Source organism: Oncorhynchus nerka, linkage group LG23 (assembly GCF_034236695.1).
Source record: "Oncorhynchus nerka isolate Pitt River linkage group LG23, Oner_Uvic_2.0, whole genome shotgun sequence".
Lineage (NCBI taxonomy): Eukaryota > Metazoa > Chordata > Actinopteri > Salmoniformes > Salmonidae > Oncorhynchus > Oncorhynchus nerka.
Window position 1 is genome coordinate 24246808 of NC_088418.1, and position 27777 is coordinate 24274584.

The window sequence follows — 27777 nt, forward strand, 5'->3', positions numbered from 1 at the left end:
AATAAGAATCTCATCTATTCAATCAAAACAAAATAGCCTAGAATAAAATCCAATAGTACTACTGATAATATGGCAGGATCAGAGCGCATCCATGTTTGTGGTCTTACAGCTTATTGTGGCAACAAACAGAACTCAAACAGCCACGGTATGTATGTCTCCTTAAGTGAGTTAAGTGAGTTTACTCAAGATAGTGGTTATACCTTTACTCACGTCTAATCTCAGGCGACCACTCTGGCCCTAAATTACCTGTTTCTCCAGTAGGCTACATGTGTGTCTGTATAGACTAATCTAATGCCCGTCATTCAGTGTGGTACGAGAATAGCCAGGCTACTTAAGACGCCGGGCTTCTGGAAAGGAAGTGACAGATACTCGCTACACACAATCGGGCAGATTAGTCTTGAGGGCAGTAATCTGGTTTCAGCACCATGGATAGTGACACTCGCGGCCAAACAGCGCGCGATCATTCATTCGAGATATACATTTGGATTTGTTTGAGAAGTTATTTTTTAATTGCTAAACACTGCTAAAACAACGTATTTTCTAATCTCGATTGTGTAAAATGTAGGCATGGGAAGTTTTTGTACTTTTTTTCTTGAATTTCTACTCCTTGCTCACGTTGGGTTGAATTGGGCTAAAATAATCACAAAAAGGAGGACCAACATAGGAGGTGGACCAGCATAGGGGGTGGACCAGCGAGTTGATAAAGGGAAGCAATGTTTAATGGTATGTGAGTGAGAGGTTAAGGGCGGAGAGAGAAGGTGATAGTGAATAGGGCTGCGCGCTCAAGCGGGAGTGCGCGCGGACAGCAAATCGGTCGGAGACTGGAGTCGCAAGGATGGAGATACGACCAGATAGGTTTAAAATCGTCGCGGGCCAGACCCTCGGAAAATTACACAAGTAAGTTAAAACAAAAGCTTTATTACTTTTTCTGTGTGGTTTATTGGTGCAAATTGTGTAGCCTACTTTGTTATCGTAGCGCGTGAAATCCAGATTAGCGCGGTCTTGATTTTTTATTACAAAATAGTCACTTGTCATCCCGTCCGGCATGCATTTAGAGTTTATATAGAGTTTAAATATATGTATATTCAAGTAACCTAGGCCTATTAAGCGCTGTAAAAGATCAGGGATGACTTTTTTCTGCACTTTTGGCTAAAAAGGAACCGGTGGGCCGGCCGGTAGACAAATTTGTCTGTAGGCTAGGGAATATCAAGATGCCCAAAGGCTTGAGCGGGGTTGGTTGACCTGACGAAACATCTGTTTGCAATGATCAATTTGGTGTTTCTGTCAATTTCGTAAAAACATTTTTTTTTAAACATTTGAGACAACTCTGAGTAAAATGAACGATAGGCCTAGCCTACATTTTTATTTATGTTCAGGATGTATTTTACGAGTAGCTAACTGTTTTTAATGTGGGTTATTTGATTATCTTTCATGTTAAATAGTTCATTTCAAAAAGGTTTATGGTTGCTCTAATAGAAAATATTTGATTTTTCATCGTGTGTAAATGTATAGCTTCTGTTCTATGTCAAATGTCAGAGCAAGGACATTGCAAAGAGATACATAGCTACCTCAATTACCTCGTACCCTTGCACATAGACTCGGTACTGGTACTCCCTGTATTCGCCATGTTATTTTTACTCGTTATATTTATTCGTAAATCACTGTGTATTTAGTCCTCGTGTCACTATTTCTGTTATTATTATTGTATTTTATTATGTATCTTTAACTCTGCATTGCTGGAAAATTACCCGTAAGTAAACATTTCACTGTTAGTTTACACCTGTTGTTTACGAAGCATATGACGAATACAATTGGATTTGATTTGAAATATAGCTAACTATATTAACTTAATTCAGGCCCTATTAATATCGATGTGGGAATGTCCTCACGTTTACCTGTTAACTTGAGACAGTTTCCGTTCCGTCCATTCTAAAGTCTATAGATAGGTCTTACCTCAAATAGTTTCCCTAAAGGCTAGATTTGAACCTACAGTATCTTCGAGTTCACGGACGTTTTCTGTAGGCCGAACCTAAATAAAGAAGTTAGCCTCAGCTCAGCTTGTGATGGGATGGATGGATGAAGAGGCCAAATAGCCAACATTAGTTTATTCTAATATGACATGTAAATTATTTTATATATATATACCATGATGATCTAAACATGATTATAAACTGGATGGTTTGAGCCCCGAATGCTGATTGGCTGAAAGCCATAATATATCAGACGGATATGAAAATTAAAAAAATATTCTAATTACGTTGGCAACCAGTTTAAAATAGCAATAAGGCACCTCAGGGGTTTGTGGTATATGGCCAATATACCACAGATAATGACTGTATCCACTCCGAGTTGCATCATGCTTAATAACACCCCTTAGCCATTGAACATACCGCTTCAAATTCATGGATTCGGCTATTTCAGCCACACCCGTTGATGGCAGGTGTATAAAATCGAGCACACAGCATGCAATCTCCATTGCCAAACATTGGAAATAAAATGGCCCGTACTGAAGAGCTCAGTGACTTTTAATGTGGCACCGTCATAGGATGCCACCTTTCCAACAAGTCAGTTAGTAAAATTTCTTCCCTGCTAGAGTTGCCTCGGTCAGCTGTAAGTGCTGTTGGAAAAGGCTAGGAGCAACAATGGCTCCACCGCAAAGTGGTAGGCCACACAAGCTCACAGAACAAGACTGCCGAGTGCTGAAGCGCGCAGCGCGTGAAAATTGTCTGTCCTCGGTTGCAACACTCACTACCGAGTTCCAAACTGCCTCTTGAAACAACGTCAGCACAATCATTTCCATGGCCGAGCAGCTGCACACAAGCCTAAGATCACCATGCGCAATGCCAATAGTTGGCTGGAGTGTTGTAAAGCTCGCCCCCATTAGACTATGGAGTAGCAGAAACGCATTATCTGGAGTGAGGAATCACGCTTCCCCATCTGGCAATCCAATGGACGAATCTGAGTTGTGCAGATGTCAGGAGAACACTACCTTCCCCAATGCAGTGCCAACTGTAAAGTTGGGTGGAGGATAAATAATGGTCTGGGGCTGTTTTTCATGGTTCAGGCTAGGCCCTTTAGTTCCAGTGAGTGGAAATCTTAACACTACAGCAGGGGTGGGAAACTCCAGTCATCGAGGGCCTGATTGGTGTCACACATTTTCTCCATCCCTAACACAGCTGATTAATCAAATTGCATTCTAAACTGAAGATCATGATTAGGTGATTATTGGAGTCAGGTATGTTAGCTGGGGCTGGGGCAAAACTGTGACACCAATCAAGCCCTCAAGGACTGGAATTACCTACCCCTGCACTACAGCATGCAATGAAATTGTAGACGATTCTGTGCTTCCAACTTTGTGGCAACGGTTTGGGGAAGGCCCTTTCCAGTTTCAGCATGACAATGCCACCGTGCACAAAGCGAGATCCATGCAGAAATGGTTTGTCGAGAACGGTGTGGACGAACTTGACTGGCCTGGACAGAACCCTGACCTCAACTCCATCTAACACCTTTGGGATGAATTGGAACGCCGACTGCGAGCCAGGCCTAATCGCCCAACATCAGTGCCCGACCTTGCTAATGCTCTTGTGGCTGAATGGAAGAAAGTCCCTGCAGCAATGTTCCAACATCTAGTGGAAAGCCTTCCCAGAAGAGTGGAGGCTGTTGTAACGGCAAAGGGGGGATCAACTCCTTATTAATGCACATTATTTTGGAAGAAAATGTTCAACGAACAGGTGTCCACATACTTTTTGGCCATGTAGTGAATATATATGCACTACCGTTCAAAAGTTTGGGGTCACTTAGAAATGTCCTTGTTTTTGAAAGAAAAGCCATCAAAATAACATCTAAATTATCAGAAATACAGTGTTGACATTGTTAATGATGTAAATTACTATTGTAGCTGGAAACGGCAGATTTTTAAAAATGGAATATCTACATAGGCGTACATTTTGTGGGTTGAAACAGGCTCAACATGGCCAGAAACAAATAACTTTCTTCTGAAACTCGTCAGTCTATTCTTGTTCTGAGAAATGGTCATTGGAGACTATTCCATGCGAGAAATTGCCAAGGAACTGAAGATCTCGTACAACGCTGTGTACTACTCCCTTTACAGAACAGAGCAAACTGTCTCTAACCAGAATAGAAAGAGGAGCGGGAGGCCCCGGTGCACAACTAAGCAAGAGGACAAATACATTATCGTGTCCAGTTTGAGAAACAGACGCTTCACAAGTCCTCAACTGGCAGCTTCATTAAATAGTACCCGCAAAACACCAGTCTCAACGTCAACAGTGAAGAGGCAACTCCGGGATGCTGGCCTTACTACAAGATGAGACACTCTCTCACCTTTCTAAAAGTTTTAAAAACAAAGATACTGTAGTTCTACGCTATAGCCTCCATTTAATGCCACCTCTTTGTGTTTGAAACTTGCAGAGAGCAAAAGAGGTGGCATTAAATGGAGGCTATAGCCTAGAATTACTGTATTCCTATTTGAACTTTGCTTTGCTTTTAAGTCCTTGAAAGTGCAGTGTTAGGCATTTGGGTGACAAATCGGACATTGTTTATCCATTGGAATTTGGTTCAGATTTTAGATGTTTGAAAGCATACCGATAACACATTGGAAATTCAACTAACTTTTGGCTGTCTTTTGAAGTGGTTGAATATACAGTCGTGGCCAAAAGTTTTGAGAAGGACACAAATATACATTTTCACAAAGTGTGCTGCCTCAGTGCCTTTAGATATTTTTGTCAGATGTTACTATGGAATACTGAGGTATAATTACAAGCATTTCATAAGTGTCAATGGCTTTTATTGACAATTACATGAAGTTGATGCAGAGTCAATATTTGCAGTGTTGACCCTTCTTTTTCAAGACCTGCAATCCGCCCTGGCATGCCATCAATTAACTTCTGGGCCACATCCTGACTGATGGCAGCCCATTCTTGCATAATCAATGCTTGGAGTTTGTCAGAATTTGTGGGTTTTTGTTTGTCCACCCGCCTCTTGAGGATTGTTTTGTTCCCCGAGCCACTTAGTTATCACTTTTACCTTATGGCAAGGTGTTCCATCATGGTGGAAAAGGAATTTTTTATCACCAAACTATTCCTGGATGGTTGGGAGAAGTTGCTCTCGGAGGATGTGTTGGTACCATTCTTTATTTATGACTGTGTTCTTAGGCAAAATTGTGAGTGAGCCCACTCCCTTGGCTGAGAAGCAACCCCACACATGAATGGTCTCAGGATGCTTTACTGTTGGCATGACACAGGACTGATGGTAGCGCTCACCTTGTCTTTTTTCCGGATGCCCCAAACAATCGGAAAGGGGATTCATCAGAGAAAATGACTTTACCCCAGTCCTCAGCAGTCCAATCCCTGTACCTTTTGCAGAATATCAGTCTGTCCTCGAGGTTTTTCCTAGAGAGAAGTGGCTTCTTTGCTGCCCTTCTTGACACCAGGCCATCCTTCAAAAGTCTTCGTCTCACTGTGCGTGTAGATGCACTCACACCTGCTTGCTGCCATTCCTGAGCAAGCTCTGTACTGGTGGTGCCCCGATCCCTCAGCTGAATCAACTTTAGGAGACATTCCTGGCGCTTGCCGGACTTTCTTGGGTGCCCTAAAGCCTTCTTCACAACAATTGAACCGCTCTCCTTGAAGTTCTGGATGATCCGATAAATGGTTGATTTAGGTGCAATCTTACTGGCAGCAATATCCTCACCTGTGAAGCCCTTTTTGTGCAAAGCAATGATGATGGCAGGTGTATCCTTGCAGGTAACCATGGTTGACAGAGGAAGAATAATGATTCCAAGCACCACCCTCCTTTTGAAACTTTCAGTTTGTTATTTGAACTCAATCAGCATGAGAGAGTGATCTCTAGCCTTGTCCTCGTCAAAACTCACACCTGTGTTAACGAGAGAATCACTGACATGAAGTCAGCTGGTCCTTTTGTGGCATGGCTGAAATGCAGTGGAAATGTTTTTTGGGGATTCAGTTCATTTGCATGGCAAAGAGGGACTTTGCAATTAATTGCAATTCATCTGATCACTCTTCACAACATTCTGGAGTATATGCAAATTGCCATCATACAAAGTGAGGCAGCAGATTTTGTGAAAATTAATATTTGTGTCATTCTCAAGACCTTTGGCCACAACTGTAGGTTGCAATCTCATTGATCAACGTCTCAACCAAATATTATCCAATTATCCACGTTGAAATGACATGGTGTGCCCGGTCGAATTGCTCTTTGCAAGTTTCAAACATAACGAGGTGGCATTAAATGGAGGCTATAGCCTTGAACTACTGTATCTTCGTTTTTAGAACTTTATGAAGGAGGAGACATGAAGTTTAATTTAAGTTTATGCTTGGTTCATATTTTACCCCCCAATAATCATGGTTATTTTACTGTAGTGACACGATAACAAATCAAATCAAATTTGATTTGTCACATGCGCCTAATACAACAGGTGGAAATGCTTACTTTACAAGCCCTTAACCAACAATACAGTTTTAAAAAACTAGTTATGAAAATATTTACTAAATAAACTAAAGTTTTTAAAAAAGTAACACAATAAAATAACAATAACAAGGCTATATACAGGGGGTACAACAAGCTGATCTCTATGTGGCTTTGTGCCCAGAGTTTGCATGCATTTTAGGTATTTTTTGTGTGCAAAAGAACGGTATACACTGAGTGTACAAAACATTAGGAACACCTTCCTAATATTGAGTTGCACCCCCTTTTGCCCCCAGAACAGCCTCAATTCGTTGGGGCATTTGACTCTTCAAGGTGTCGAAAGTGTTGCACAGGGATTCAAGTTGGCTGGATGTCCTTTGGTGGTGGACCATTCTTAAAACACACAGGAAACTGTTGACACACTTAAATCAGTGCACCTGGCACCTACTACCATACCCCGTTCAAAGGCACTTAGATCAGCAGCTAATTTGCCTAGTGAGATGCAGTGTGACCACTTGCGAGAGCTGGCTACTCTGCTCAAGAAATGTGAAAGACACATCTTTCAAAAGGGAACATAGTGTTTGTTTGGCGCGCCCACAATGCAAGAAAAGGTATGATGAATCTTCAGAAACAGGGCAAAGAGTTTGCGGTCTCTCTATTTCTCTGGATTTTAAGATGTGTCTAAACACACAAATCCTCTCCCGAAATAACCCTCCCCCTCCAAGCTGTTGGCCCACATAAATCCCAATCACCATATACCCCTCTCTCTCTCTCTCTCTCTCTCTCTCTCTCTCTCTCTCTCAAAGGGCTCTATTAGCATGGGTAACATGTTTATATTGCCAAAGCAAGTGAAATGGATCATTAACAAAAGTGAAATAAACTATCAGCAATGAACAGTAGGTCTAAACAGTACACCTTAAAAAAAGTTTCAAAGGAATAGAGACATTTTGAAATGTCATATTTTGGCTATGTACAGTGTTGTAACAATGTGCAAATACTTGAAGTACAAAAGGGAAAATAAATCAACATAAATATGGGTTGTATTTACAATCTCTCTCTCTCTCTCTCTCTCTCTCTCTCCCCCCTCTCTTTCTTTCAGTAGCCTACACCTCTCCGGGTCCGCCCCTTTCGATAACTCGTCATTGTCCCTTCCAAAAGCATTTAAACTCAGGATTACTGTAGGCTATTGCCTTACGCGATAGTGTCCGGTAAACCCTCACTTCCTCAGCACGTGCCTGCGCGGAGGTGTTTCCCAGAGGTGTTGGTTTGTGGCTCGGTTAACGAGCATATGCGTATCAATATAAAGTTGTAGTTGTCATGCGTGCATGTCTGTGACATTTACTACGCCATAGCAATAGTTCTCCATATACGTATATGTTTTAGGTTGCCAGACTCATTAAATTCATTTTGATTGTACTGATGCATTTTTTCATATAATGCAAAATGCATCATACAGGGATGATGTCTGTATTTAGAAAGTTGACATATCTTGAAAACTTGATTGCTGACAAACAAAACATTTTAGACTATGTCAACCATGGACTAATGAAACAAATACCAAAAGATCGTTTTTGGGTGGAATTTTCCTTTAATTAACCTGACATTGCTCTCTGCAAGTTTCAAACACAAAGAGGTGTCATTAAATGGAGGCTTTTGCCTAGAACTACAGTATCTTTGTTTTCAGAACTTTTAGAAAGGATGAGAGAGTGTCTCATCTTGTAGTAAAATAGCAACTCAAGTGCAGTGTCCCTAATTTGATATAACCAATCCACGTCACAATTCGTAATTGACAAAACATTGTATAAACCGTTGCATAATGACATTTGGTTGACATTGTCCCCAAGGCAGAGAGTATATAGTTAGATCCACCTGTTTTGTCAAGCATTGGGGTCTTAACAATATCACATTTAGCTGCTGAATACAATTCAATTGATTAAGGCGGAGTCCCTTGCCCACATGGTGATAATACTCTGGGACATTTTCTGCAGATTAACTTGTGTCTGCGGTATAGTTTGTCTTATTAACACAACCCACTGGGCACACACACTGGTTGAATCAAAGTTGTTTCCACGTCATTTCAATTAAATTCCGTTGAACCAACGTGGAATAGATGTTGAATTGATGTCTGTGCCCAGTGGGAAGTAGCCAGTGTTTTTGACCATGTGATGTCATGTCATTTCCACAAAATATTATCAGTCACCAATCAGCCATCTATTGTGAGTTTAGAGCTGAGTTTTCATAAACCAAATAAAAAATGGCTGAATGTTTCTTAAGCTCATTTTGGCCCGGTACAGTGTGTGGATTGTTGAGAGAATAAGATGTTTGGTTATTGTATTCATAGAGATGTATTTTAATTCCTACATCTATGATCGTATTGTTCAAGAGAGAGTTCCAATGCCCTCAGCTTACTTTTCACTCTGTGGCGAAAGGTTTTCCTATGCCATTTCACATTTTTCTCAACAATTGACTTAACTATTCCGTTGTGTATTCAGAAGTCTGCAACCTCATATCAAGAGGGTCTGTGTCATATTCAGGTGGTACGGTATCTTGAAAATAATTCCCATTCTAGTTGCTTCCCAGATCTAGTCCTACTCTTCATGTACATTACAACTGATTCTTCAATCATCTTAACCTGTTGATTGAACTCTGAACTGCAACGCTGAACTGTCCTCACGTCAGTGTCCTTGACGAATGAATTAAGAGATTAAGTTGGCGAGAACCTGGTATACTCATTGGGACAACCCAGTGAACAACTATTCAGAGTCAATGACCTCTATTTCATTTCCTCTCCTGTAATATGTCTCAAAAGAGTTTTGTGCAGAAAGACATCCACATTTACTACACAGGTACGTAAATCATTCTGTCGGTTTGTGTGATATTATTTAGAGAGTCAAAACGAGAGGGGTTTAGTGAAGAGCCAAGGGTTTAACGGGCTATACGTCTCGGGGCCAGGCGAAGGAAACCTGCTGCAATGATATCAAGTGAACTCTGACCTGTCTTCTACTTCATTACTATGGGACAGTTGGCTCCTCGCACTTTTTCAGCGGTTATTTGTAAGACAGTAGTGTTGAGCACGTTTCCCCCTTGAACACATTTCATAAACACCTGACAGGTATCAAAAGGACATTGTTTCACCTGCACAGATGTGTCCTTCTGGGTGCTCTCCTGTTCAGACAGGGAGTGATTTCTCAAGACACAGAAAGGGGGAATTGGTGTTAGAAGAACAGTCGTGCAAGATGGGTGTGACAATGTGAGAGGAGAGGGAATTGAGGACGGGAGGCAGGGACTGAGACCAGACCCCAAAAAAAGATGAACGAGGGACAGGATGGAATAGAAAGAAAGAGAGGCCCACTAAGACAGAAATAGGAGGAGATATAAATAATTAATCGTCAGCGAAAGTCATTAATACTTCATCAATGTCGAAGAATGTTGGAGCCATTGCTTGTGTGAACTGCTATTGGTAAAGGCACCGTAGTGGTAGTCTGGCTGATACCAAATTCAAAAGTCCTCCTGACTTCAGAGTCTGGAAAGACTGTTTTGATGTTGTCGGCACAATGTGTCGATAATGAAGGGTGCTGTGCTTTTACTGGTGGGTTCTCCTTCGTCTCTTTCTCACTCGAACCCACACGCACAGCCATGGACAGCCCCTGAGCGCTGTCCCCTTCCATTACGACTGTTGGATTTTCAAATCCAAAGCATTTGAGAGAACTAATCAATACGTCCCCTCAATTTCTGAGCGACTATTGCATTATCAAACGGCTTCCGGTCCAGACCAGCGTGTCACAGCTCTCCCTCGACGTAAGTCACGTGGGACGGGTAAGCCAGGTTACCGTAGTGGCACCCGTCTTGTGGATGTTGCTTCCTCCCATGTGTTAGCGTACACAGGTTCCGCTTACCACAGCCGTTTTCGACTTGCCGCAATGCACAGTTTGTGAACTATAGTTTGATGCCAAATATGGTATAAAGTTTGCTCTCAAAGGTGTCTTAGAGGACATGTCTATTTTACCCTCGCATCATGCTCAAGCCTCCACATAGGAAGCTCACCTTCTAAAATGGCCTTGCATGTTGATGGGGTGACAGACACACACCTTGTGCCCAGTGACAGTGCTGCTGTGTGACAGATCGCTATGCCATTGTGACATTGGTCTACATACTGCTTTGGTGACACTGTCAGTAGATTACCCTAGCTTGATTTATCATGGGTTTGACAGGACCTGGGTAGTCTGTCTCAGTAGATATTGCCCTGGTGGTTCTGAAATTCTGGTCAAGTTTCTGGTAGGTAAGGATATCAGAGCATTGACCCAGTATGATACATACTTTTGTCTTGATATGGACAAATGTATCAAAAAATGTCTTCTGTGCCGTTTTCAGAGACTATATTTGTGAGACATCCCGTCTAAGCATCACCTTTCCCTGTTTCTTGTGAAGCTTTTTACCTTAAACAGCAGTTTCCTCCTTCCACTTCATATTACGCTGTTTCTGATACGTCTGTAAAATGACAAAAGTGAGAGGAGGGATGAAAAGGAGGGATGAAAAGGTCTGGGCAAAAAAAGTATAACATACCAAATCACAGTGTGGTTGAAGGCAGTACCCATTTTTTACCATTCCCAAGAACTATACCCAACTAGCTCAAATATATACAAAGCCAATAGTCTGATTCCTCAGACGAGAAACGGTCAACTTTGCAGTTCAAACAATGCTGGCTTCACCACTGACTGATTGACAGTTTAGTGTTCTACCGCTTCCTACAGTCTGCTCTTAACCAATGGCTCTCCTTCCCCCTAATCACTTGAGCATTAAAAACGTATGACCAGAATGTAAATAAAGCAGGGGCATGTGAAACCTCAGTCTCCCCCACATCTCCCCATATTCCCTGGCCTTGCAGCAGAGGTACAGCCTCGCACTGGGGCCGGGCAGATCTCATGCCTAATGGATGATGTGCCTCGGCTGAATACATATTTGATGTTTCCCAGACTGGAGGCTGGCACAGGTCGTTAGCATGTTTGCTCAGTGAGCTGGATGAGTCGGGAGAAAGCAGGAGAGAGCGGGGTGGGGCTTGAGTTCTGCCAAAGAGACAAGTACTGTTTTCACCTTATGGTTTTGGCTCTACTCTACCACACAGCCTGCCAGCCAGGCCTGTCAGACTGGCCATGTCAGCAAAAAATATATAAGAAAAAAATAAATAAATCACTGCAAGCCATGGCTTGGCCAAGGTGACATTGAAGTGCCCAGAGGTGGTTGACATTTTTTAAAGAGGTTTACAGTTAGGAAAGTCTCAGTCTTGGATGAGTCTTGATTTTTCCACAATGGAAATATGTTTGTGTTGTCAAGCATAGCCATTAAAATACATTAGCAATGAATACAACCTCATGGACGTTTAATGCCATGCAAAATAACTTGCATAACTAAATGCATGGGACACACACACACACACACACCTACACAATCATACCTCAGACTTATGCTAACAAGAACATGCAGGTAACTGCCAAAATAAAGGAAACACGTGAGTAAATGAGGGTACAAAGTACAATGAAAGCAGGTGCTTCCACACAGGTGTGGTTTCTGAGCAATTCCTAAGTAATTAACCATCATGCCAGCTATAAAAATGCTGGGCAGCCCCAGTTGCCCATTATTTTGGCTACCATGGCTGTGCTCACTTAGGATGACAATGCCCCCATCAACAGGGCACGAGTGGTCACTGAAATGGTTTGATGAGCATGAAAACAATGGAAACCATATGCCATGGTCATCTCAATAACCAGATCTCAAGCCAGGAGCGGTGCCTGTGACACCAAATTATGGACTTTATCGTGGAAGAATGGTGCCCCAAAGGCATATATGCAAAGGCATATTGAAGCTGCTCTGGCGGCTCGTGGTGCCCCAATGCCCTATTAACACACTTTGTGTAGGTGTTTCCTTTATTTTGGCAGTTACTTGTAAATGTAACATATGTCTCAATACTTTCAATTAATATCAACAAAATGCTCGACTGTGCAATGTTGCTGAATCATGTCTCTTTGTCGTCTGTATGTTACAGCTGTCGCTGTAAGTCACAAGCCAACTGTCTCTATATATACAGTGTATATATTCTCTCCTCTTTGTTCTCAGAATCCTAGAGAAGCGGCAGGAAAATGGCGAGACCATCGAGCTCACCGATGAGGGCCAGGCAGTTATCGTGGAGGAGAAGGAGATGCCCGTGGTGGACTGCACCTGCTTCGGCCTGCCACGGCGCTATATCATCGCCATCCTTTCCGGCCTGGGCTTCTGCATCTCTTTTGGCATCCGATGCAACTTGGGCGTGGCCATCGTCAGCATGGTCAACAACCAAACCATCTACAAGGGCGACAAACCAATCCTTGTGGTGAGTCCAAAAGGGTTATTTGAGGACTGGTAGTGTTCTATACTGAACAAAAAGATAAACGCAACATGCAACAATTTCAACCATTTTACTGAGTTATAGTTCCTATAAGGAAATCCGTCAATTAAAAGACATTTAATAGGCCCTAATCTATGGATTTCACATGACTGGGAAGGGGCGCAGCCATGGTTGGGCCTGGGAGGGAACAGGCCCACCCACTGGGGAGCCAGGCCCAGCCAATCAGAATGAGTTTTTCCCCATAAAAGGGCTTTGTTATAGACATAAATACTCCTCAATTTCATCAGCTGTCCAGGTGGCTGGTCTCAGACGATCCCACAGGTGAAGAAGCCGGATGTGGTGGCCCTGGGCTGGCGTGGTTACACATAGTCTGCGGTTATGAGGCCTGCTGGATGTACTGACAAATTCTCTAAAACGATGTTGGAGGAGGCTTACAGTAGATAATTGAACATTCAGTTCTCTGGCAACAGTTGTGGTGAACATTCCTGCAGTCAACATGCCAGTTGCATGCTCCCTCAAAACTTGAGATATCTGTGGCATTGTGTTGTGTGACAAAACGGAACATTTTAGAGTAGCCTTTTATTGTCCCCAGCACAAGGTGAACCTGTGTAATGATCATGCTGTTTAATCAGCTTCTTGATATGACACACTTTTCAGGTGGATGGATTATCTTGGCAAAGGATAAATGCTCACTTGCAGAGATGTAAACATATGTGTACACAACATTTGAAAGAAATTAAATTTGTATACGTATAGAACATTTCTGGGATCTTTTATTTCCGCTTATGAAACTGGGACCAACACTTCACATGTTGTGTTTATATTTTTGTTCAGTGTTCATAGAACCTTTTCCATCGTTTGAGTGTTCTTTGTTGGATGAAACGTTCTCCCAGAAACCAAAAATGGTTCTCCTACAGGGACAAGCCAAAGAACGGAACCTTTATGGTTCTAGATAGCACCTATGTTTCCATGAGTGATATGTGTGAATTTTTGGGAGACTGAATCCTTATTGTCAGTGAATGGTATTGTATGCTCTCTAAGAGTCAGAGAGTTGGACCAATCTGGTTGGTTTGGCTTTACCTCCTTCTCCTAAATGGATAATGATAATGACCTTAAGAGCGTCTGCTAAATGACTTAAATGTAAATGTATGACCAGCAAACACGAGACGCACGCCATGTTGCGCTAGCTAAAAGAGGATTGTTACAGCTAGTGAAAATGTTCATCTATCGCAATTAAATAGTTTGATTGTCAACTTTGTCTTTTGTTGGGTTGATAAGGCTTTGATGAATGATTACCATTGAAGGGTGGTAGTGAGGGTCGCCTACTTTGGTTTAGCGATCTCACATGTATTTTCTTCCTTCCCATTTCTTTGCCTTGAACTCTCCTTTCATTTTTTTCTCACTCTCTCCATCTCTCCATAGAAAGCTCAGTTCAACTGGGAACCAGAAACGGTTGGAATGATCCATGGGTCATTTTTCTGGGGATACATAGTAACCCAAATACCCGGGGGATTCATCTGTCAAAAATTTGCAGCCAACAGGTCAGCTGCTTATACTTATATGTGAATAATATGCTGTGAATATTTCATAATATTTCAATAACACTCTTAGGAAAAAGGGTTCCAAAAGGTTTTTTTGGCTGTCCCCATAAGAGAACCCTTTTTGGTTTCAGGTAGAACCCTTTTTGGTTTCGGGTAGAACACTTTTGGGTTCCATGTAGAACCCTCTGTGGAAAGGTTTCTACATGGAACCCAAAAGGGTTTTTACCTGGAACCAATAAGGGTTCTTCAAAGGGTTCTCCTATTGGTACAGCCAAAGAACCCTTTTAGGTTCTAGATAGCACCTTTTTTTCTAATAGTGTAGGTACATATCTGATTCTATTCCCTCTTTTTTCTCCTCTATCATGCAGAGTCTTTGGCTTTGCCATAGTGGCCACCTCATGCCTGAATATGTTGATCCCTTCGGCAGCACGAACTCACATTGCCTGTGTTATCCTTGTCAGGATATGTCAAGGACTCGTGGAGGTGCTTGGCTACATTCCATGGCTTTCCCTAGCATACATCAGATTTCACTATGCTGACAACTGATTGTTTTCTCTATGGTGAACTGATCACTGGCCATCTGTCATACATGACGAGAAGGTTTTTTTTCTCGTGTAAAGTGCATTTCACCTGAAACACCCCTTTGAGAGAAAGATTTGCACCCGGAAGTGATGTCATGGATGTTAGGAGATTTTCATATTAGAAAGAAAACATAAAAAATTATGACATGGTCAGTGGTCAGTGGCCAGTTCACCATAGAGAAAACAATCAGTTTAAGTTCCTGGTCACTTAACTGTAATTCTTTCTCTCGCAGGGTGTTTCATACCCAGCGTGCCACGGTATCTGGGCAAAATGGGCCCCACCTCTTGAAAGAAGTCGATTGGCCACGACAGCCTTTTGTGGTGAGGTCAACTCACTCTTCTGTCATCCTCCTGTCTTTGTCTGGGCACTACAAAGGGTCACAGTTGTGCTCTCTACGACAATTAATATAACTTATTGTGATGACTTCATTCTCCATAATCCTACATGACTGGAACCATCTCAACATCTACTTTGACTATTTCTACCATTGTAATCATTAATAATCACGCTCGGATTGCTCAAGATAGTAGTTCTAGTTCCAAAGCAATGTTGTTTATTGATGTGCACTTCCATATGACTGACCTTTCTGTCTCACTCATGTTTGAGTGTGTCTGCCTCTGTATCTCAGGGTCCTATGCAGGAGCCGTGATAGCCATGCCACTGGCTGGAGTACTAGTCCAGTATTCAGGGTGGTCATCTGTTTTCTATGTCTATGGTTAGTAACCTCTGTCATAACTGTTCCCAACTTAAAGTGATACAGGTGTATGATATTAATTGTATCACCCTGTTGCAGGATAACTTTTCTGCAATGCAGGACATTTTAAACTTGCAGTGTATTTAAGGTTTAAAAAGGCTTCTGAAGTTTGTAATTTTCACTTTGAAATTTGAACTAATTTCCCCTTACCAAAAATCTTTCAATCCCTACAAAAATGTCAATTCATTATAACCCTCATAATAATACACATTTCCTCTTGCTGCAGGATTATATTCCTGTTTAACAAAATGGCTCAGATTAAGATCCTACATGTGTAGTTCACTTTTATGTCAAGTTAAGCTTATCTTCGACTGTGGTTGTTTCCTCCAAACCGTTTTAAAAAGTTCGCTGCAGGGTTGTGGTCAATTCCATTAAAACTCCAGTCAATTCAAAATGTGGACCCAACTCCAATTTAAATTCACATTTTTCCTTATTGAAAAGCATTGAAGAGAGTTTGAATTTTAGTGTACTTCCTGAATTGAAATGGAATTGACCACAACCCTGGTTATCTATGTATTTAGCAAAGTCCTAAATCTCCTGGCTAGCATTTTTGGAGAATGTAGCAATGCTAGTGGAAATGGATTGTATCGGTTAGCGGTGCAAAAGTGAACAATCCTTCAGTTCAGTTCAAGTATGCAAATGCTACAAAGGCTTATGAATTGGTTGTGAAACGTATGCACTGTAGCTCTGAACCTCAGTCTGTCCTAGTTTTAAGAAACCTCATTTTCTCTATTCTTACTCTTTTCTCGACACTCGTTCCACTCTACCTTCCACCTCCCAGGCAGCTTTGGGATCTTCTGGTATCTCTTTTGGATCCTGGTGTCGTACGAGAGCCCGGCAGCCCACCCCACCATCACAGAACAGGAGCGGAAATACATTGAGGAGGCTATTGGAATGTCAGCCGCTAACTCTACACCTGTTACGGTTAGTCTACACCGATTCCACTATCCACTATCTCGCTTCTAAGCTAAACATCACTTTGTTTCTCTTCCTCTGCAGATCCACTTTTCATGGCCTCTCGTTGCTGTGTTCTGACGATGTGATGTAGGGGTTTTGAGCCTTTAAACTAATATTTATTTTTAACAGTGTCTTCATCTGAAGTGGCATGCTATGGCCAAAAGTAGGGCACTATATAGGGGATATGGTGTCTTTTAGAACACACAATGGAATCATGATAAGATGATCACAATCAACCCTGGTCTCAATGTGGTGGCTGTTACAAAAGCTGTAAAGTGATAGTTCACTCAAATTACAAAATGACACGTTGGTCTCCTTACCCCAGTAACCAATCTATGGACAAAGTATGACAGCAATCCATGCTTTGGTTTAGTTTCCCTGGCAATGTTTCCAAATGCTGTCACAAATGGCACAAATCCCATGCAAGTCATGGTATTTACAGATGTAGGATCTTAATTTGATCACTCTTTTGTTGCTGAGAATAATTTTCCTGCACAACAGGAAATGCAAGCTTGTATTCAATGTTTAAAAAGGCTTCTAAAGTTTGTAATTTCCATTTTAAAATATCAGACTTGATTTGCCCTAACAAAAGATATATCAACCTCTACAAAAAATGTACATTGATTATAGACCACATAATAATAATAATAATAATAATAATAATTCACATTTCCTGTTGCTGCAGGATCACTTTTCTGCTGTAGCAAACTGGCTAGAAAATTAAGATCCTACATATGTATAGTAGCATTTTTCTCACATCATTTACAACTCATCTGTAAGTGACTTTGTTGAGATACACAAAACATTTTAGATACTTTTGAATGATTTGGTCATAATACGCAAAAAAATGTTAATGTCGGTATCTTGTATTCGCTATTCTGTCCAGTATCTACTCAATGTTTTATTTGTATTTTACCATGCACTGTTGGCTGCCTCCTTACTGTAAATTGAATGTTTTCTGGTCCTTCTAGAAATGGAACACGCCTTGGAGAGCCTTTTTCACTTCGATGCCAGTCTACGCCATCATCGTGGCCAATTTCTGTAGAAGCTGGACCTTCTACTTGCTCCTCATCAGCCAACCTGCATACTTTGAAGAAGTGTTTGGGTTTGAGATCAGCAAGGTGACTAAGACAAGGAATATCCATGTACATCTGGCCTAGAGCTAGTACTGTGCTGGTGCAGGTTTTATGTGGCCCTATGTGAACCCAGGGTTGTGTGATCCTGGGGTGCACAAATGGCCTTTTTAGCTTTTCTTATGAGGACTACTAACACGTACTGTTATGCTCCTCCAAGACTGGTTTTATTTGTTGTACAGTACTAAAATATATCCTCCACCCTCTGGCAACCTCCTATCCACCTCTCATCCCAGGTGGGCCTGGTGTCGGCTCTCCCCCATCTGGTGATGACCATCATCGTGCCGATCGGTGGCCAGCTGGCTGACTACCTGCGCACAAACAAAATCATGAGCACCACCAACGTCCGGAAGATGATGAACTGCGGAGGTAAGAGAGGAAGGAGGGTGAAAAGAGAAGGTGGAAAAGAGGAGGAAGGAGGAAGGAAAAAGCAGAAGCAGGCGACAGGGCAAGACATGTCTTTGATTTCGTGATTAGCTATCAAGTGTTGCTTTTTAAGAACCGTGAAAGATTGTTGGTTTGTTCGTATCAGCCGTTCGTTGACAGCTCGCGCCAGTTTTGTCATATATAACCAAAGACTACTTTTACATGAACAAAACAACTCAGCTAGAAGGAAAAATAGAAGGTAAAAAAAGTTTCACCAAAAAAATGTAAGAGAGATATTTACTTGGAAAATACAACACCTCGTTTTGTGGTAACCATGGTGTCCGGTCGGTGCGTGAGAAAACGATCACGGCACAAGGCAAATGATGACTTACAGTAACGCAGGATTGCTTGCCACAGTAAACTATTTTTGAACTGCAGAGAATACAGGAGTGAGGGGAATGAGAAGCTTATACATATCTATATCACTGTGGGAAGCTGAACCACATAGAGCCACATTTCGGGCAGACTGCACTCAATACCTTTTAACTAGAAGAATATCCTCTATCAGGTTTCACCACTGTCTTTGTGTGCTGTTTTATCCCCGTTCATTTACCTGAGTATTGAAAGAATGCTACCTTGATTCTTGACTTCCTCCATATTTGTTTATGTGTCTTAACTTTCTCGTGATAGGTTTCGGAATGGAAGCCACCCTGCTGCTAGTGGTCGGGTTTTCTCATACGAAAGTTGTGGCTATCACCTTTTTGGTTCTGGCTGTGGGCTTCAGTGGGTTCGCTATTTCAGGTGAGACTTTGGTGGTTATCTTTACATATCTCTCATATACACTACATGGCCAAAAGTATGTGGACACCTGCTTGTCAAACATCTCCTTACAAAATCAATAGGCATTAGTATGGAGTTGGTCCCCCCTTTGCTGCTAAAACAGCCTCCACTCTTCTGGGAAGGCTTCCACTAGATGTCGGAACATTGCTGCGGGGACTTCCATTCAGCCACAAGAGGATTAGTGATGTTGGGTGATTAGGCCTGGCTCGGCGTTCCAATTCATCCCATAGGTGTTCGATGGGGTTGAGGTCAGGGCTCTGTGCAGGCCAGTCAAGTTCTTCCACAACAATCTCGACAAACCATTTCTGTATGGACCTCGCTTTGTGCACAGGGGCAAGGGCCTTCCCGAAATTCTTGTCACAAAGTTGGAAGCACAGAATTGTCTACAATGTTATTGTACGCTGTAGTGTTAAGATTTCCCTTTACTAGGCTCTGTCTCGGCCGGCCGTGACCGGGAGACCCATGGGGCGCACAATTTGCCCAGCGTTGTCCGGGTTAGGGGAGGGTTTGGTCAGCAGGGAAGTCCTTGTCCCATCGCGCACTAGCGACTCCTGTGGTGGGCTGGGCGCAGTGCAAGCTGACACGGTCGCCAGGTGTATAGTGTTTCCTCCGACACATTGGTGTGGCTGGCTTCCGGGTTAAGTGGGCATTGTATCAAGAAACAGTGCGGCTTGGTTGGGTTGTGTTTCGGACGACGCACAGCTCTTGACCTTCGCCTCTCCCGAGTCCGTATGGGAGTTGCAGCGATGAGACAAAACTGTAACTACCAATTGGATACCACAAAATTGGGGAGAAGAAGGCACAGTTGGCACTATGCATTGGGGCAGGTAGCGTGTTCCTGGCATCCGCCAAACCCAGATTCGTCCGTTGGACTGCCGATGATGATGGCGGCGAGCTTTACACCACTCCAGCCGACGCTTGGCATTGCGCATGGTGATCTTAGGCTTGTGTGCGGCTGCTCGGCCATGGAAACCAATTTCATAAAGCTCCTAAAGAACAGTTCTTGTGCTGACATTGCTTCCAAAGGCAGTTTGGAACTCGGTAGAGTGTTGCAACCGAGGAAAGACGATTTTTACACGTTACGTGCTTCTGCACTCGGCAGTTCCGTTCTGTGAGCTTGTGTGGCCTACCACTTTGCGGCTGAGCCGTTGTTGCTCCTAGACGTTTCCACTTCCCAATAACAGCACTTACAGTTGACAGTGGCAGCTCTAGCAGGGCAGAAATGTGACAAACTGACTTGTTGGAAAGGTGGCATCCTATGAAGGCGCCACATTGAAAGTCACTGAGCTCTTCAGTACGGGCCATTCTACTAACAACATTTGTCTATGGAAATGTCATGGCTGTGTGCTCGATTTTGTACACCTGTCAGCAACGGGAGTGGCTGAAATAGTCGAATCCACTCATTTGAAGAGGTGTCCACATAGTTCTCTTACCTCTCGGTCTTCTGTTATTCTCTCCTCAAGACAGGTTTTGGCAGGTTTATCACACAACAGATCAGAGAGTTCACTCCAGCTCCTCGCAGAAACGGATAAGCTCCGTCAGCAGAACAGCTAACCTTGAATTGTCCATAGAGAATTGCATAATCTCTCAAGCTCAGTTATTTAGGGGATTGTCTTTGCTATCTGACATACTGTAGAGTTTGGCTACTATTATATCATACTTCTTGAAAGTTGATGGTCTGTGTCGGTACGACAACAACAACAATGACAACAACAATTTATTGGTGACCTTTCTCTCTGTTTCCCCATTAGGCTTCAATGTGAACCACCTGGACATTGCTCCCCGCTATGCCAGTATCCTCATGGGCATCTCCAACGGGGTGGGCACTCTGTCTGGCATGGTGTGCCCACTCATTGTTGGTGCCATGACCAAACATAAGGTACGAAATGACCCTGCTTCTACACCCTACACCATACAGCACACTGCCTACTGCATACCCACCATCACACATCATATACATCATTATCTATGGAGGGATAATAGATACACATTCTTACTCAATATTCATCCCTCTTTTATCACTTGTTTTAGTTTATTTCTCTCACTCCCGTTCATTCTCTTTTTATTTTCTCTCTCTCTCTCTCTCTCACACACACACACACACACACACACACACACACACACACACACACACACACACACACACACACACACTCTCTCACTCTTTATCCCGCCTTTATCCCGCCGTCTATCAATCACATTAGGTATTTCACTGTACTTCTGCACGTGACAATAAAACTCCTCTTTATCTTTCTCCCTCCCTCTCCCGCCTTAGACGCGGGAAGAGTGGCAGTATGTGTTTCTCATTGCTTCACTCGTTCATTATGGGGGAGTTATATTCTACGGTATGTATTCTGTCTGTTTTCTTTCCCCCCCCCTCCCCTGTCGTCGCACGTCATAATGAAGCTGTATAGTGATGCAACACTTGTTTGAATTGACCCTGAAGTAAATTAATGTGTTTCAATTGTGTATTGTATTGATATTCGCTCTTGCACGATTGTATTCCATATTGTCCTAATATTAACATATAATGAAGTTTGGTGCCAATTTTTTAAATTTCTTATATTAATTTTGTATTCATCTATTTGTATTTAACCTTTATTTAACTAGGTATGCAACCCTTTAGAGTTGAACTACAAAGTCTAGATCCAAGTCAAAGTAAGTATAGTTTTGGGAAGAAGGATTTCATTTAACTTTTGTATTCTAGGACTTTTTGCCTCCGGAGAAAAGCAGTGGTGGGCAGAGCCCGAGCAACTTAGCGATGAGAAGTGTGGAATTCTGGATGAGGATGAGCTGGCCAATGAGACAGAGGAGTTGTACCGTACTAGCGGAGAAGGAGGCTACGGAGCAACGATCCAAGCTCAGGATCCCAACGGAGGAGGAGGAGGAGGCGCAGGAACCTGGGTCTCGGACTGGGATAAGACTGAGGAGTTAGTACAACCACCAGGAACCAATAGCTACCTATACGGAGGAGAGGAAGACAGGGAGCTAACATAGAGGGACTTACAGGTAGGAGTTACAGAGTGGGGTAGAAGACAGAACGAGTAGATGGTTTCCTTTTGGCACAGGAACTTGGAAAGAGGTGGGGTGGATGGTTGGGATGAGGGTGAGGTTGAGGAGCGGAAGAAGGGGAGGACCAAAGTATTATTTACGGAGAACTGAAACAGGTTGTACAACAGAGGAAAGAGGATGAGCCATGTACTAAGTGTCTGTACAGTGCTTTCGGAAAGTATTCAGACCCCGTGACTTTTTAACATTTTGTTACGTTACAGCCTTATTTTAAAATGGATGAAATTGTTTTTTCCCCTCATTAATCTACACACAATAACCCATGATGACAAAGCAAAAACAGGTTTTTGGAAATTTTTGGAAATGTATTTCAAATAAAAAAACGTATATAAGTATTCAGACCCTTTACTCAGTACTTTGTTGAAGCACTATTGGCAACGATTACAGCCTTGAGTCATCTTGGGTATGACACTACAAGCTTGGCACACCTGTATTTGGGGAGTTTATCCCATTCTTCTCTGCAGATCCTCTCAAGCTCTGTCAGGTTAGATGTCGCTACACAGCTATTTTCAGGTCTCTCCAGAGATGTTTGAAACGGGTTCAGGTCCAGGCTCTGGCTGGACCACTCAAGGACATTCAGAGACTTGTCCCAAAGTCACTCCTGCATTGTCTTGGCTCTGTGCTTAGGGTCTTTGTCCTGTTGGAAGGTTTGCCTTCGCCCCCCCCAGTCTGTGGTCCTGAGCGCTCCGGAGCAGGTTTTCATCAAGGATCTCTCTGTACTTTGCTCTGTTCATCTTTCCCTCCCAGTCCCTGCCTCTGAAAAACATCCCCACAGCATGATGCTGCCACCACCACCATGCTTCACCGTAGGGATGGTGCCAGGTTTCCTCCAGACGTGACGCTTGGCATTCAGGCCAAAGAGTTCAATCTTGGTCTCATCAGACCAGAGAATCTTGTTTCTCATGGTCTGAAAGTCCTTTAGGTGCCCTTTGGCAAACTCCAAGAGGGCTGTCATGTGCCTTTTACTGAGGAGAGGCTTCCATCTGGCCTGATTGGTGGAGTGCTGCAGAGATGGTTGTTCTTCTGGAAGGTTCTCCCATCTCCACAGAGGTACTCTGGAGCGCTGTCAGAGTGACCATCAGGTTCTTGGTCACATCCCTGACCAAGGCCCATGTCCCCTGCTTGCTCAGTTTGGCCGGGCGGCCAGCTCTAGGAAGAGTCTTGGGGGTTCAAATCTTATTCCATTTAAGAATGATGGAGGCCACTGTGTTCTTGGACACCTTCAATGCTGAAGAAATGTTTTGTTAAGGACACAATCCTTTCTCGGAGCTCGACGGACAATTCCTTCGGGCCTCATGGTTTTTGCTCTGACATGCTCTGTCAACTGTGGGACCTTATATAGACAGGTGTGTGCCTTTCCAAATGATTTCCAATCTATTTAATTTATCACAGGTGGACTCCAGTCAAGTTGTAGAAACATCTCAAGGATGATCAATGGAAACAGGATGCACCTGAGCTCAATTTAGAGTCTCATAACAAAGGGTCTGAATACTTCTGTAAATAGTTTTAGTTTTTTTTATAAACTTTCTAAAATCTCTAAAAACCTGCTTCGTCATTATGGGGTATTGTGCGTAGATTGATTAGGATTTTGTTTATTTAATCAATTTTAGAATGAGGCTGCAACGTAGCAAAATGTATAAAAAGGGAAGGTGTCTGAATACTTTCTGAATGCACTCTATGTGAGTGTGTTTTGTGTTTTGTGCACCGTGTGTCTGACAGGCTCTCTAAGAGTATTTTAGGGCACCAAAGCTTCTATGTCGATAGTGGTATTACACCTCTTATTGAAGAGGTTTTTTTGGGGCCTAGTTTGGTTACTTTCATCAACAGTGTGTTTATTATAACCCACCATGTGGGTTGTCAGTCTGGTTTGATTTCATAATGAGTATGAGCCTGATTTTTGTGACAGTTTTTGTTACACGACTATCAGTAGATGTAGCTACAACTGATGGCCATGTATGTCGTCACTATCTGGCGGCTAACGTCCTTGAAAGCTAAATGAATCAATTCCTGATAATGTTCACACTTTTAAGAAAAATATATTACTTGTGCCAATAAAGCACAGTATTCTGTGCTGTAACATTGGTTTGCTTAATCTGGTGAAAGGACGTTTTAAAATTCAAAGTTATTGACTTGCATACTGGTCACAATGAAGTCTCTTTAGTCCGTTCAGTGTTGCTTCCACAGTGTCACTTCGATAAGCACACTTTTACAGTCTATCATGTCAACGAATTGTGTATATATATATTAGGCCTAACCTGTCTGCCTGGTTGAAAATGATTGTCAATTGAGATGGGAAGAGAAGGATGAGAAGAATAGTTGCTTCAAAGACCAACACAGCATCTCCACCCAATCCAAGCTCTACAAAATACAGTGAAGAAGTACAGTATATGGTACATATTTCACATATATTTGTTGGACTCTTCAGGACATTTCGGATCTGTTTTACGTCATATATGGCTGTCTGAACGTGTTTTGGCAAAGGAACATTCACAATCGCGTAAAACGCTAAAAAAGTCTGCATTCCATATATACTGTATTCTCCACCTCCAATAGTCTGGAAGTTATTGTATTGTAGCATTGTATCGGTTTCCACTTTGTCTGGACGGTCACGCTTGATATAGTGCAGTGTCAGTGCGCTCTCACTGAAGAAGCTGTTTGCTTGCACCAAGGAGCCTAAAAGCCACGCACGCCAGCCTGTGCCCGCCATCGCGAAGCAATAGCACCCCGAAGGAGAGAGACCATGGTGTCGTGATCCCAACGAGCGCCCACCACGACCCTATCGATCACTCATTCGAACCAATCAAATAGTGACTGCTTTGAAGGGCAAAATGGTGCATGAAGCTATGTACCAGTCGATTGCTGACAGTGCATTACAACCATGGGATTGATGGAGCCCCAGGCTCCCTCTCCTGCAGGGCCATGTTCATTAGGCACCAAACGGGAAAAAACAGATTGAAACAGGGGGGGAACTACCTGGACTTATCCTACAAGAAATGCTCATTCTTGTGCCCTAATGGACACGACCCTGGTGTTCATAGAGAGCAGAGAAGGGGAAGCGAGATCTCTCTCCTATGGAGGAATATCTCTCTCTCTTCAATTCCTTCCTTTATATTGTAGCCTGCACTGGATTTTTACTACTTAGAAACATCTGTAGGCTAGTGATTTTTACGAACTTAGTCGAAAAGCAATAAATAATGAATTATGTATGTCACTGTACAGAAATAATAATTGGACTGGTAAGCGTTGTGAGTTGTTTAGTGAGCCTCGGAGCCCAAATATAAAACCCATGTTTTCATTGGTAGAGCAGAGAGGTGTGTCACTTGGATCAAATACATACTGTATTTCAAAACCTTGAAGGTATTTGAGGTGCCCTTGATTTAAACCAGCAAACTAACTCAAGAGCGGCTCAAGTATTTAACCATTTGTTATTTGTATTTGACCCAGGTCCGATGCTTTGACTGGAGAATTTGCTTCAGTCCATATGGAGATTCTGTAAAGAATAAAATATAAAAATCACATTCCAGGAAAATATGAATAATAACCGTTAGGGATTTTCCTGTTGTCTTTTTGAATGTTTGTTTATTTTCTTTTTGTTTGGTTCTTTCCAGTAAAATGTACAATTGTATATGTTCAAAAACATATTAATGTAAAAAAATATGGTGAAAAAAAAGCTAGAGTACAATGTTATTATTACTATATTATTCATATTATCGTTACTACTCCTATCAACATTATTTACAAATGATTATTTTTTAACATTACATTATATTTTCTCTGTGAGCCTGTTCAGGTTTGTATGTGAATGTGAATCGTGAAATGACCTTTAAACAAATGCTTAATGAACAAACTGTATATTACACAAAGCCTCTGCTTCGCACTCTGTCAGCCCACAACTTTCCCTTCTTCACCCCCTGCTTTCCTCTCCCTCTGGTTTGGCTGCTAACGGGCAAAGAACCCTTCTCTCCAGATGCGAGGTGTCGTATTACTAATATGCTCCACCTATTTATTCTCTATTGATCGCTGGGCTAGAGATAATGTCAGAGAGAAATAAAGATTTTGATGGGATCTGAAAGAGGCCGTTGCCATTGTCCAGGGAGCGCGTGTACACTTTTAGAGAAAAAAAAGGTGTTATCTAGAACCTAAAAGGTTTATTCGCCTGTCCCTATAGGATAACCCTTTAAAGAACTCTTATTGGTTCCATGTAGAACCCTTTTGGTTCCAGGTAGAACCCTTTTGAGTTCCATGTAGAACCCTTTCCAAAAAAGGTTTACGTGGAACCAGAAAGGATTCTACCTGGAATCAAAAAGGGTTCTCCTATGGGGACAACCGAAGAACCCTTTTGGATACCTTTTTTCCAAGATTGTTGGGTCTATGTCGTCATGTCAGAAAATAGTTTTCGACACTGGTCATATGGGACAGGACTCTCTCTCTCTCCCTGTTTGTTTCTCTCTCTTTCTCCCTTCCTCTCTTGTCGTTGTCTAACATCAGGGAGAGATAATCTCTTTGCCCGACAGAGAGAGAAAAGGAGGGGGGAAGGGAGAGCCATTGGTAAGTGATATCAGACAACGGTACTTTAATATGACACCTGAATTCTAACTGCACTCTGTATTCTCTTGGCATTTCTCTGTTAGGGGTTGAGGGGAGAGAGACTGGGAGTGAGGCAGGAGGGAGGAAAGAGAAGCTGTCAGGTTAGCTGAGGTCTCTCTCTGACACGCAGCGCCGGGCTGAGGAGCTTCCTGGAGGGAACAGTGGGTTCGGCAAATTAAAGTCAAGATGGATGAGTGTGGTGCAGGAGGATTCCTCCTCTGCCCGCCCAGCACTGCTCACTCAGCTTCCCTCTCAGTGGTTTTTCTTGGGTCAAAGCTACTGGCTTCAAGGTTGTTAAGAGCAAGGTCCGTTTTTACAAAGCATGATGCTGATTAGGATCAGTTTTGCCTTCAATCATAATGAATAAGATTACGTGGACAGGGGGGAGCTGATCTTAGATAAACACATCCACTCTTAGATGCTTTGTGAATACAGGCCCAAAACAGTAACCAGTTGTAGACCGTGTTAATTACCCATCCATCTTGTCTAGTGCTATTAAACTCTGCTTCTCATTCCATTGTTCTCAAACCTTATTTTAATATGATAAAATATTAACCCGTAGCACGTGCTCCAGCAGGTATATTTCACTGGTCAGCACCAAAGCAAATTCCTCCTTTGGGCGCCTTTCCTAACTTTAAGCACCAGCTGTCAGAGCAGCTCACAGATCACTGCACCTGTACATAGCCCATCTGTAAATAGCCCATCCAACTACCTCATCCCCATACTGTTATTTATTTATTTTGCACCTCAGTATCTCTACTTGCACATCTATCACTCTAGTGTTTAATTGCTATATTGTCATTATTTCGCCACTATGGCCTAGTGCACACACTGTATATAGACTTTTAAAAATTGTATTATTGACTGTATGCTTGTTTATCCCATGTGTAACTCTGTGTTGTTGTTTGTGTCGCACTGCTTTGCTTTATCTTGGCCAGGTCGCAGTTGTAAATGAGAACTTGTTCTCAACTGGCCTACCTGGTTAAATAAAGGTGAAATAAAATAAAACATTATTATTCCAGCACAGGTGATCCTGCACCAACGTACACCAAAGTACCATGGTAAAATGATACCGATTCAATCTTGAGTGTGGGATCCAAACAACTGATTAAACAAAACAAACAA

At 42.5% G+C, this 27777-nt stretch overlaps 1 protein-coding gene across 1 annotated transcript; it reads left to right on the forward strand.

The window, feature by feature from the left end:
- Nucleotides 1-400: 400 nt before the first annotated feature.
- Nucleotides 401-27739, forward strand: LOC115106180 (vesicular glutamate transporter 1-like). The gene is made up of 13 exons (XM_029628743.2): nt 401-897; nt 12556-12808; nt 14246-14364; nt 14733-14847; nt 15179-15266; nt 15575-15661; nt 16482-16624; nt 17629-17778; nt 18027-18159; nt 18847-18957; nt 20748-20875; nt 21272-21341; nt 21704-27739. Exons 1-13 carry the CDS (start codon nt 836-838, stop codon nt 21991-21993), a joined length of 1749 nt encoding a protein of 582 aa, XP_029484603.1. The 5' UTR covers nt 401-835; the 3' UTR covers nt 21994-27739.
- The last annotated feature ends 38 nt before the right edge of the window (nt 27740-27777 follow it).